This window comes from Borostomias antarcticus (assembly GCF_949987555.1).
Source record: "Borostomias antarcticus genome assembly, chromosome: 23".
NCBI lineage: Eukaryota > Metazoa > Chordata > Actinopteri > Stomiiformes > Stomiidae > Borostomias > Borostomias antarcticus.
The window spans coordinates 19197086-19210296 of record NC_140256.1 but is presented as its reverse complement, the minus strand read 5'-3'; the positions used below and the strand labels follow the sequence as shown (position 1 = coordinate 19210296).

Here is a 13211-nt window from a genome sequence, read left to right as displayed (position 1 = left end):
AATTATAAATGTAAAAAAAAAAAGAAAAAAAAAGATAAGAGATTGTTAAAAGATTCCTGATATTCCTGCTGCGAATGAGACTTCGCACATCAGCTGTTTTTATTTATTCCTTTCATTTGTTTTTGTTTTTTTGTTTTAATTAATTGCATTTATATCTATTACAAAAGGAGAGAAATGCTATTGTTGGCAACCGAAGTGTTCATTAACATTTTCAAGTATGTACAGTTTTGTTCAAAATATCAGCTTTGTAATATTTCACCTCTTTTTTTTCCACGTATTGAAGTCAGATTTTTTGCCACACTTTGACCAGGGGGAACGGCCCAGAGAGGGAACTCTGATATTTTGATAGTATGCATTGAAATGGAAAAAGCTGTGTTGATGTTCTTTTTGGAAGACAAAAAAGTATTGCATTTGTTTTTTTATGTCCTCATTGAAAATAAATATATGTTGGTTTAAAAAAAGTTTCTGGATGCAGTTAAAGAATATTATTTTACTTATCTGTTCCCTTCTGCTACATGTGGTTGTGTGTACATGTACAGCATAAAACTCCAATAACCACAATGCACCGCTTCGATTCCAACAACAAGGAAGTGAACTCATATTAGCCTAGAGAAGACATGACAGGATGGCAGGACAACCCCAGCACGACGCACCAGTGGGCATCAAGAGCCTCAGACAACTTAAGGACAAATACTTCACCAATTTAAGGAAAAGTGTAAATGACCGGACAGCAGCTCCATACCTCGCCTGTGATGAGGAAGCACTGGGCTTCCTGGACAGTTTGCCCGTAAGAATGACTTTTGTGGGACTCGAGATAAAATAATGTAAATGTAATTTAATTTATATACTAGCACTATTCATACAAATCACTGTAGCACATAGTGCTTTCCAAAGAGATGGATAAAACAAATCATATGAACACTGAGAATAGATTTAAAAGAAACAAAGTAATACAAATTAAAAGATAGTGTAAATATTATAAAAACAGAATACAAATTAAGATATTAAAACAAGTAAAGCTACGTGGTAAAATCAATGTTAAAAAGGTACATTTTAAGATCTCGCTTAAAAGTTACCACGATCTCAGACATGCTCAGGTCCTCTGGCAGGGTGTTCAAAGGCTGGGGGCATACGAGCTGAAGACTGCCTCCCCATGCCTCTTAGTCCTGGCTCTAGGACCTCCCCATGCCTCTTAGTCCTGACTCTAGGACCTCCCCATGCCTCTTAGTCCTGGCTCTAGGACCTCCCCAGGCCTCTTAGTCCTGGCTCTAGGACCTCCCCATGCCTCTTAGTCCTGACTAGGACCTCCCCAGGGCTCTTAGTCCTGGCTCTAGGACCTCCCCAGGGCTCTTAGTCCTGACTCTAGGACCTCCCCAGGGCTCTTAGTCCTGACTCTAGGACCTCCCCAGGGCTCTTAGTCCTGACTCTAGGACCTCCCCAGGGCTCTTAGTCCTGACTCTAGGACCTCCCCAGGGCTCTTAGTCCTGACTCTAGGACCTCCCCAGGGCTCTTAGTCCTGGGTCTATGACCTCCCCATGCCTCTTAGTCCTGGCTCTAGGACCTCCCCATGCCTCTTAGTCCTGGCTCTAGGACCTCCCCATGCCTCTTAGTCCTGGCTCTAGGACCTCCCCATGCCTCTTAGTCCTGACTCTAGGACCTCCCCAGGCCTCTTAGTCCTGACTCTAGGACCTCCCCAGGGCTCTTAGTCCTGGGTCTATGACCTCCCCAGGGCTCTTAGTCCTGGCTCTAGGACCTCCCCAGGCCTCTTAGTCCTGACTCTAGGACCTCCCCATGCCTCTTAGTCCTGGCTCTAGGACCTCCCCAGGGCTCTTAGTCCTGACTCTAGGACCTCCCCATGCCTCTTAGTCCTGACTCTAGGACCTCCCATGCCTCTTAGTCCTGACTCTAGGACCTCCCCATGCCTCTTAGTCCTGGCTCTAGGACCTCCCCAGGGCTCTTAGTCCTGGCTCTAGGACCTCCCCATGCCTCTTAGTCCTGGCTCTAGGACCTCCCCAGGCCTCTTAGTCCTGACTCTAGGACCTCCCCAGGGCTCTTAGTCCTGGCTCTAGGACCTCCCCATGCCTCTTAGTCCTGCTCTAGGACCTCCCCATGCCTCTTAGTCCTGGCTCTAGGACCTCCCCATGCCTCTTAGTCCTGACTCTAGGACCTCCCCATGCCTCTTAGTCCTGGCTCTAGGACCTCCCCAGGCCTCTTAGTCCTGGCTCTAGGACCTCCCCAGGGCTCTTAGTCCTGACTCTAGGACCTCCCCAGGCCTCTTAGTCCTGACTCTAGGACCTCCCCATGCCTCTTAGTCCTGGCTCTAGGACCTCCCCAGGGCTCTTAGTCCTGACTCTAGGACCTCCCCATGCCTCTTAGTCCTGGCTCTAGGACCTCCCCATGCCTCTTAGTCCTGGCTCTAGGACCTCCCCAGGCCTCTTAGTCCTGGCTCTAGGACCTCCCCAGGCCTCTTAGTCCTGACTCTAGGACCTCTCTAGGACCTCCCCATGCCTCTTAGTCCTGGCTCTAGGACCTCCCCAGGCCTCTTAGTCCTGGCTCTAGGACCTCCCCATGCCTCTTAGTCCTGGCTCTAGGACCTCCCCAGGGCTCTTAGTCCTGACTCTAGGACCTCCCCATGCCTCTTAGTCCTGGCTCTAGGACCTCCCCATGCCTCTTAGTCCTGACTCTAGGACCTCCCCATGCCTCTTAGTCCTGGCTCTAGGACCTCCCCAGGCCTCTTAGTCCTGGCTCTAGGACCTCCCCAGGGCTCTTAGTTCTGGCTCTAGGGACCATTAAAAGCTCAGTCCCAGAGGACCTGAGGGACCTACTCATGGCCGTGGGAACTAGGGGTGCTGAGGGTGCTGCAGCACCCCCTAGCGAGCTGGTGTGAAAAAATATTTTGGGGGCGGATTGACGTTGTACACTTTTTAATCAATGCATTAAAACATTTTACATAATTTGTCTGTTGTTACTGATCTAAAGGTAGTTTGTTTGAGGAAGATTTGGGGAAAATGTGCAATGAATAATTTAATAATTATTAATACCCAATAAACGCTGACGCTGTGCACGTAGCCTAGCCTACATCCGTTGGTGCGTTTCAAATGAACGATACGTTAGTGGAGATCAAACCGAAGCATCGCAATGGCCGCTCAGAAGCGAATTTCAGAATTTTTTATCAGACCACCTAAAAAAAGCACAAGAACTGAAGAAGTCCAGCGTCCTGAGGATGAGGAATGCAGCACTGCCACTCTCACTTCGCGGCCTAGTAGGCCTACTACTACTAGCATCATTGCCGCCGAAATCGAAGCCGGGCCTGTTAACGTACCTACTCCAGCAGCAGCAGCAGCAGCGTACGCGGGAGGAGAGGCTAGCAGCAGTAGCCTAAAAGGAATTGAGGAGCCCTTTCAGCCAACAGACTTCAATTTTCCAGGCAGGCGTTTTGGCTCAGAGATTTTTAGTCGTACCTTCAAAGCAGTGTGGTTTACAAAATGGAGGTGGCTACATTACGAGGCAGAGAGTGACCGTGTTTTGTGTTTTTTGTGTGTGAAAGCGTTAGAAAAAAAGCTGATAAACCATGATCGTCTGAGAGAACAAGCTACAACTTTTGTAAAAGGGGGGTTTGCGAACTGGCGGAAATCCATTGAAAAGTTCAAAGAGCACGAGAAATCCAAGTTGCACACAGACTCAGTCCAGAGACATGCTGCTTTGGGGAACATTCCTATCAGTGCCCTCTTGTCTGATGCCGCTGCCAAACAACAGCAAACAGCACGAAACGTCTTGGAACTACTGTTCAGAACCATTCGATTCCTAGGCAGCAAGGGAATAGCCTTCCGGGGTGACACACTACATGATGGAATACTTTATGAGCTAATGCTTGAACGCACCTATGATCTCCCGAAAGAACGTGAGTGGGTCACGAGACGAGACAACTGGATGTCCAACACCATTCAGAATGAGATAATCCAACAGTTTGCTTATGCCATCCAGAGGGATATTGTCGTCCGTGCAGCGGGGTGCAGTTTTTATGGGTTTACAGCCGATGGCACCACCGACGCGAGTAGTACAGAGCAGTTCTCGTGTAATCTGCAGTTTGTTGACAGGAACAGCCTCCAATCTCATTGCGTATTTTTGGGATTTTATAGTGCACCAGACAGCACTGGAGAAACTCTTTTCATGTGCATTAAGGATGTGTTTTTAAGGTTGAACCTTCCTATTGAACGCCTTACAGGATATTGCTTTGATGGAGCAAGTAACATGTCTGGATGTTTTTCTGGAGTTCAGGCTCGTCTTAAAAAAGAATGCCCCCAGTCACTGTAAGTACATTGTAGTAACCACTCGCTGGACCTGGTTCTACAAGAAGTCGCACGCGAAGTGAGTCTTGTGGCCGAGACTTTGAACTTTGTACAGGGTGTTGCGGTTGTAATCAGAGAATCAGCAAAGCGGAAACAACTTTACGAATCGCTCTTCGGATGTGACGAGGTGACTGTCACCATCCTAGGCCTGTGCCCGACAAGGTGGTGCGTCCGCACGACAGCCATCAAACGCGTTTGCTCCTCATACAGCACTCTTCTGGCCACCCTGCAAACGCTGAAAGACGACAAGAGTGTCAGAGGGGATGCGAGGGCAAAGATCGGGGGACTATACAAACAGGCTCTAAAAGGGAGAACATTGTTCGGTCTTCTCTGCAGTGAAGCCCTGTTCGAGCCTTGCGAGGCAGTGGCCAAGAGCTTGCAGAGCCCCAAAGCAAGTGCCCTCGGCGCGCTCGAATGCGCAAATGTGCTCAAAGAGCGCGTAGTGTCACTGAGAGATGACGAAATCGTGGAGAAGATGGTCCGCAAAGTGGAAAGGTGTGCTCCAGAAATGGGCCTGAAGATGCCAGACACTGCCCCAAGGGTGAGCAAAACCCCTGTTCGCTATCGCCAAACCACGGTTCCAGAGGCCGTGGCGCACGACACAGCAACGGTGATTTGGAGACGTGACTTTTATGAGGCGGTTGATTTGGTGTCAGCGGAGCTGACGAGAAGGTTTGATCAGGATGCTATGAAAATAGCAGCAACCAGAGAGAGGGCAGTAATCCGAGCAGCAGAGGGGAAACCAGTGGACTTCGAGCCCCTTCACCTCCCCAAGGAGCTGGACACAGGCCGCCTAGATCTGCAGCTCAAAATGCTTGGCGATGTCACCAAAGGGTCTGATTGTAGCACAGTTCAAGATGTAGCAGTATGTATATCCAAGCTCCATCCACAGACAAGAGCTCTCTTTGTAGAAGCTGAAAAACTCATAGAGTTATGTCTGTGTCTACCCATCTCTGTGGCCTCATCTGAGCGGACTTTTTCTACCTTGCGTCGCCTGAAAACATGGCTGCGCAGTACCATGACACAAAAGAGACTTACTCACCTGGCCCTGATGCATGTCCACACGGAGATTCTGAACTCGCTGGACATACATACCCTCATGAGAGCTTTTATCAACACAACCCCCGAGCGCAAGGCCACGTTTGGTCTGATGTGATTGACCCGCCCTGCAGCAGCTCAAGGTAAGACATGGTTAATTATAATCTGCCGCCGTGCAGAAGCCTACTTTTATAGTCTTGTGCTGGAAAAAATGTAATATCTATTTGGATAGTCTTGTGTGCTGGGCGCAATGGCTTGGGTTTGTAATAAGACTTGTATTGCAGTGTTGGCATTGTGCTTTCTTACTGACTTGATTGTTTTCTGTGGTGAATATAGCCTACGTTATGGGCCCTGTTTTTGCATTAACGTAGGCCTACGTTTGTAAAGCGCATTGTGTTGCCTTTGTGTATGAAATGCGCTACACAAATAAAGCTTGATTTGATTTGATTAACGTATAGCCCTAAGCGGTAGGCTACGCATGATAAACGTGACGCTTTCTGTCATCAGTCTGCGGGTTTGTGTATTGTTTGCAAGCTTTGGACCTGTTTGCAATATAGCGTATGGCAGACATTTCATGTTTGCTCAGGTTTGTGTCAGTTGCGACCTGATTTTGCATTATAGGTGGTAGGCTATGCTCATTGATAAACATGACGCGTTCTATCATAATCAGTCAGCGGGGCTGTGTAGGCCTATTGTTTGCAAACTTGAGTAGGTCGAAAATGTCAATGGGGAGGACCACCAGACCCTCATATTTACAGCACCCCCTCCCACAAAATAGTTCCCACGGCTCTGGACCTACTAGGTGTATATTTTAACATATGATATAGGTCCTTGTTTATGTAAGGATTTATAGACTAAAGAATCTTAAAAATGTATTCCAAAACAGCTAACTGTAGCAGTGATTTTTTGTGTGTTGGCTGTAAGCCGACACACCAAGAAGAGGGAATCCTATTTGTCGCTCCTTCCCTCCCTCCCTGTTGTCGTTGTTGACCTGCAGTTCTATTGTTGTTACCACAAGAGGCAGTGGTCCCAGAACATCAAAACAAAAAGACTCCACAGATTTCCCAGGTCAGCGGTGGCCAAGTGGATAGTGCGCTGTTTATATTATACCTCCATGTGTGCTGCCTATCATGGCGAAGGTTATGAGTTCGAGGTGTGGACATACCAAGGTACCATGACATATTTTGTCACTGGATGTTATAGAAGTTATGTAACGAGCGTGGGTCATATTTGTTAATTATAGACCCTTTTACAGCCTAGTCAGCACAACTATGCACACGCATTCTTGAAACAGTAGCAGAGGAAGACAGACGCAATCACCATTATTAAGTGTACGGACTGGACTGAGGACATCATCAAGAGGTTCTAGGGATGGACCCCATTTTATATCAGGTAAGTTATTTTGACTACCTGGTTTCACTGGAATGTCTGGTTGAAATGTAGTCCTTCAGTCCCGTTGTAGCATTCCGCTCGCTCATGCCAGACAACAGTCCTTTGCTGGTCCATTCACTTTGCCATCAAAATAAATCGGTGTCGGCCTAGTTAGGAGAGGCGCTCATATTTACAAGTGTCAGATAAACATGAAACTTCACTTACCTAAGAAAAAGTGTCTATTTTAACAAATGCTGGGTTGAAGCTTCAAAGCACCGCCACCACCACAGAAGAAGACTACCTCGGAAAAATAATTTCACTCAGACAGAAGGCGTCTAAATAAGTTATTTATTGGTAGCGCAGAGGCTTCAAAACCCAGCATTTGTTAAAATAGACCCTTTTGCTTAGGTAAGTGAAGTTTCATGTTTATCTGACACTTGTAAATATGAGCGCCTCTTCTAACTAGGCCGACACCGATTTATTCTGACGGCAAAGTGAATGGACCAGCAAAGGACTGTTGTCTGGCATGAGCGAGCGGAATGTGACAACGGGACTGAGAATGTCTGGTTGAAATGTAGAGTAATATATGAAGTAAACAGTAACCCATAACCTGGCTGCACGCTAAGCTAAAGCTAAGTTCAGGAAATGAAGCCCAGTGATAGCTAGCTAACGTTAGCTACCTAACTCAAGGCCTGAGGAGTTGGAGATACTGTGCACGTTCTCTCAAAGTGCTTTAGCTAAGGTTAGCTACTACGAGCTAGCTAGTCCTTATCACCAACACTTGCCTCACAACGTACGTAGCTAAACTATTCACACAGCAAGCAACGTCAGCTGACTGGGACTGCCTCCTGGCTAGAATAACCAGTGTTGTGAAATGCATTTAACAACTGGTCAGTTGATATGTTGCACAGCAATCGAGCAGGACAATATCATTAGGGCTAGGTTAGGTAGCTAGCAAAGTCAGCTTTCCCAGCTGGTATGGTTATAGGCTCATTCCTATGGGATAGCTTAGTAGATTGTGATTTAGCAATGGGTTGACTAATCACTAGATCAATATTTTCAGTTGGGGATAGGACTACAACACCACCTGTGCTGTGGCACCAGGAATCTGCTCTGACCACTGTTTTTATTCACCACCATATCATGTTATTATGCAGATTAAATGTACTGTAAGTCTACGCGACACAAAAAAGGCTTTATATAAATGTTATTTTTGGCCAATATTTTAATGCACTATTTTAATGCACTATCTCCCTTCTGTTCTGTTGCAGCTTTGATGCTGGGAGGCCTGGTGTGGTTGAGGCCAGAGAACACCGTGATGCAACACCAGTCAGGTGTCGGCTGCTGTGCAACGCTGATGTCCAGCCCCCCCAAAGATGGTTTTCAGGTGAAAGCCCCACCCGGACAGGACATGGCCAGACAGCAGTATCTGATCATGGATGGCTGTGACTGTGTCCATGATACAGGCAGTGCAATTACATGTCAAGTATACTGTGCAGTAGTATACAGTAGTGCAGACTAAGTCCTCTATTGTATAGACAAGATGTTCAATTGCTCAAGTGTTGTCAGGTGTTGATTCAAGTGATATTGTACAGTAGTGCAGAGTCAGTTGTCTATTGTACTCTGGTTGTACTATACATAGGCCCTCACTCTAATTATAACAATGGCACACATGCCACCCCCTGGACCAACAAGTGAACACGTGACACCTTGCACCTTGTCCATACAATAGACAACTGATTATGCACCACTGTACACTCTAACACTCGAACCAACACCTGACAACACTTGAGCAATTGAACAAAACAATAAGTCATGACCTTTATCCAGAAACAAAAGTTGAACCCATTGCAGCAAAATAGCTAACATTACAGGAATCATCAGTGTAACTGCTTTAGCCACTGACTGCTACCATTAATGTTATGGAAGCTGCTGCTAGTTGTTGTGAGCTCATGAGCTAACTGGCTATCCTGCTCTCATTGTGCTGGATTAGCATTGGAAGCATTGGAACTGATGTGTCCAGGTGACAAGACTCATCTTTATTTATCAGACATTACCGTCCTACCAGTCCCGCACAGAAACAAGCCAGCCAACACACATAAGTCAGGCTGGACCTGGCCTGGTTTGTAAAACTGGTATAATGTGAGCCCTCCTTCGGATCTTTGTAAGAATTGTGCTGCAGCATTTTGAATCAGTTGAATCAGACTAATCACTTTGTTTGGTAGCCAGACAGGAGAGCGTTACAATAGTCCAACCTGCTAGTAATATAACATGCATTAGTCTTTCAGCGTCAGTCTGGGAGAGGAAAGGTTTCACCTTGGCAATTTCGTAGTTGATCAAATGAGGTCCTTGTCACATTCTTTATGGGCCTCAAAGCTATCAGAGTCCAGCATGACACCTAAGCTTCTTGCTTGGCATTTCGTATTCAGTGACAGTGTTTTTAAGGTTACAGTAAGTGCACTCTCTCTTTTTCACCAATGATCAATATTTCAGCTTTGTTCTGGTTTAACTGGAGGAAATTCTGTAATATCCACACATTTATGTCAGCAATACATTCTGTCAAATGGTCAACTGAGCTGTAGTCAAGGGGTTTCATCAGCATAGCTATGGTAGCTAATGTTGTTCATTCTCATGACATTGTAGTATATTTCTATACTGTATTATACTGTATTACATCAATCACATGTCTGTATTACTCTCATGTAGTAATCATTTCATTAGAATAATGAAATACCTTCACTTTAGTTAGAACTGTGTTATTTCAAGTCTCAACAGAGGTCTTTGCCCCTGAGTCAGCGTTCCTTTGCCCCTGAGTCAATAAGATAGTGTCTCTGAAGTCAGTTGACAGTAGTAACATGAATCTAGGAGGACACAGGAAGAACCCAAGCAGCCCCATTGTCCCAGGAAGGGGGGCAAGAGCTCAGCTGATGCAAAGACCAGTTGACCCATTGACCAGTCAGAATACTATTTGAACTGTTTGTGACCATATATGTGTTAAATGAACATCCCTTGTATGTAAATTTGTTTGTCATGTGATTCCTGGACTGAAGCTAGATAAAAGCTTGCCACCTCGTAAGAGAAACTTTAGTATTTTCCTAAAGATTCGACCCTGTGTAGGCATGCTCAATAAATTGATGATTCAACGTTTTGGCCTCCTTGAAGTTCTGTTCCACAAAAAGATTGTGCATTTGAAATACACTGCAACATCACATAGGGGTAACGTACAGACTGAAAAGTAAGGGCCCTAGAATTGATCCTTGTGGGACCCCACATGACATCTCAGTGTTTTTTGAGCTGTGGTCACCAAGGGCAATGAAAAACTCTCGGCCAGTTAGCCTAAATACATTCTGAACCAGTCAAGGACAAGCAGGGAGAGACTGACCCAGTTCACCAGTCTTCTAACAAGAATATTATGATCTACAGTGACAAACGCTGCACTCAGGTCCAGGAGGACAGAGAGCTTTATCAAGTCAGCATTGATTCTGAGGTCATTCACAACCTTGACCAGCGCTGTCTCTGTGCTATGATGCTGGCGAAAACCAGACTGAAAAGTTTGCAGCTAGGAAACCATTTAGCTGTTTAAATACAACTTTTTTCTAGAATTTTACTTAAAAAGGGAGGTTGGAGATTGGTCTAAAATTACTGAGGACTGAGGAGTCCAATTAGTTTTTCCTCAGGATGGGTTTACCAGGGCAGGTTTAAGTGCTGATGGAAAAAATCCTGTACTGAGGGAACATTTTAGAATAGTTAATGTGTTCATGGATACAGAGTTAAAAATAGCCTTGAATAACTTGGTGCACTTAACGAGCTTAATAACATTTTAAAAATGTATGGAACCAAGCCAAATGAGATTATATTGTGTCACCTGCGAATCTAATTTCTGGAGAGAGACAGCTAGCTAGCTAGCTACAACTCTTGATATCCGAAGCTAGCTAGCTAGCTAGTCTGATATCTGATATCACGCTACGGCTTGCATTTGTCTATGAGCATCTATGAGCTCCATCACCAATTCTCATCATATCTTTCTCCCCCCAATATACCTCTATTCCTCTCTCAACCCTGCTCTCTTCCTCTCTCAATCCTGCTCTCTCTTCCTCTCTCAACCCTGCTCTCTCTTCCTCTCTCAACCCTGCTCTCTCTTCCTCTCTCAATCATGCTCTCTCGTTTTCCTGTTCTCTCTCTATCTCTCTCTCTCAATCCTGCTCTCTCTTTTTCCTGTTCTCTCTCTCAATCCTGCTCTCTCTTTTTCCTGTTCTCTCTCTCTCTCTCTCTCTCTCTCTCTCTCTCTCTCTCTCTCTCTCTCAATCCTGCTCTCTCTCTTTTTCCTGTTCTCTCTCTCTCTCACCCCTGCTCTCTCAATCCTGCTCTCTCTTTTTCCTGTTCTCTCTCTCTCTCTCAATCATGCTCGCTCTCTCTCAATCCTGCTTTCTCTCTCGTCTCTCAATCCTGTTCTCTCTCTCTCTCTCTCTCTCTCTCTCCTTCTTTCCTCATCCCCCTGACTCCTCCCTCACCCTGCTTCCCTCAGGTGAACCTTCACTTCCTAATCATGACCTTGCTCTCTCCCGCTGACCTCTGTCGCCTGGGAGCCACCAGTCGCTACTGGCAGGCTGTGGTCCGAGACCCACTGCTATGGCGATACTTCCTGCTCAGGGACATGCCTGATTGGCCCTGCGTGGACCATGTGACCATGTCCCATCTGAAGGCCCTGCATGCGCCCCTGTGTGATGGGGAGGAGGAGACAGAGGGGGTGCCCCGGGAGCCCCGACATGACTTCATGGCTGAGTATGCAGATCAATACTGATGAATCAATGAATCCATCCATCATTTGGTGTCATTGTAGTCTTGCATAGCCAGAGCTTTCTCCACACTTTGTTTTGTTCTGTTCCAGCGTTGGAGAAGCGTCTGTCTAGTGGCTACACCCAATTATCATTCTGAGATAGGGATAAAAATGCTGTATTTCTTTGAACCAATCACAATCTTGTTTCAAAGAGGTGTTGGCAAAGGAGGGTGGCACCAGCCCAAGAAGTGTGTGTGTGAGGCCACTGTGTGTGTGTGAGGCCACTGTGTGTGTGTGAGGCCACTGTGTGTGTGTGAGGCCACTGTGTGTGTGTGAGGCCACTGTGTGTGTGTGAGGCCACTGTGTGTGTGTGAGGCCACTGTGTGTGTGTGTGAGGCCACTGTGTGTGTGTGAGGCCACTGTGTGTGTGTGAGGCCACTGTGTGTGTGTGAGGCCACTGTGTGTGTGTGAGGCCACTGTGTGTGTGTGAGGCCACTGTGTGTGTGTGAGGCCACTGTGTGTGTGTGAGGTCACTGTGTGTGTGTGAGGCCACTGTGTGTGTGTGAGGCCACTGTGTGTGTGTGAGGCCACTGTGTGTGTGTGAGGCCACTGTGTGTGTGTGAGGCCACTGTGTGTGTGTGAGGCCACTGTGTGTGTGTGAGGCCACTGTGTGTGTGTGAGGCCACTGTGTGTGTGTGAGGCCACTGTGTGTGTGTGAGGCCACTGTGTGTGTGTGAGGCCACTGTGTGTGTGTGAGGCCACTGTGTGTGCGAGAGATATTCAACTCCAAGCTTGGTTTTTTTCCCCCCAACGGCGCCCTTGCTAAATAATGTTGGGGGATTGAATCTGATTGGCCGGAATAGAAGGTCACAAATTAGATTCTTATCTCAAAACCTCCATCCGTTCAGCCAGACTAAGGTCATAGCGACCAGCACCACAAACAGTTGACAGGAAGAGGCGTGGCCGTTGTCGTTGACTCCCAGCTACCTGAGGGGCAGCCCAGCCTGCAGACAGCGCTGGCGTCCGCCGCGCCAACCCTACGGGGTCGTGACCTCCCTCCTGCAGTCTCTGGCGCCGTCCGCCGAGCCGCGGTACGCCATGCTGGGCCCCGGCATGGAGCAGCTGGACGTGTCCCTGGTCACCAGGCTCATGCACGCCCCCGACGTGCTCCCCGTGGTGGGGACCCCCCAGCGCCAGGTCCACGGTGAGACGGGGGGGGCGGGGGGGGGGGCGAGGTGGTGGGGACCCCCCAGCGCCAGGTCCACGGTGAGACGGGGGGGGCGGGGGGGGGGGGCGAGGTGGTGGGGACCCCCCAGCGCCAGGTCCACGGTGAGACGGGGGGGGCGGGGGGGTGCGAGGTGGTGGGGACCCCCCAGCGCCAGGTCCACGATGAGACGGGGGGGGCGGGGGGGGGGGGCGAGGTGGTGGGGACCCCCCAGCGCCAGGTCCACGATGAGACGGGGGGGGCGGGGGGGGGGGGCGAGGTGGTGGGGACCCCCCAGCGCCAGGTCCACGATGAGACGGGGGGGGCGGGGGGGGGGGCGAGGTGGTGGGGACCCCCCAGCGCCAGGTCCACGGTGAGACGGGGGGGGGGGGGGGGGGGGGGGCGAGGTGGTGGGGACCCCCCAGCGCCAGGTCCACGGTGAGACGGGGGGGGGGGGGGGGGGGGGCGAGGT

General features: G+C 48.4%; 1 protein-coding gene across 1 annotated transcript in view; it reads left to right on the top strand.

The window, feature by feature from the left end:
* Positions 1–769: 769 nt before the first annotated feature.
* The window catches only part of fbxo4 (F-box protein 4), a gene marked incomplete at its 3' end in the record, with an annotated part of 15673 nt that continues 3231 nt past the window's right edge, over positions 770–13211 (top strand). The window contains exons 1-3 of the mRNA XM_084457313.1: positions 770–787; positions 11284–11540; positions 12519–12739. Of these exons, the coding sequence (XP_084313439.1) occupies positions 11305–11540; positions 12519–12739 (457 nt within the window). The 5' untranslated portion in view covers positions 770–787; positions 11284–11304. The remainder of the gene's footprint in view (positions 788–11283; positions 11541–12518; positions 12740–13211) is intronic.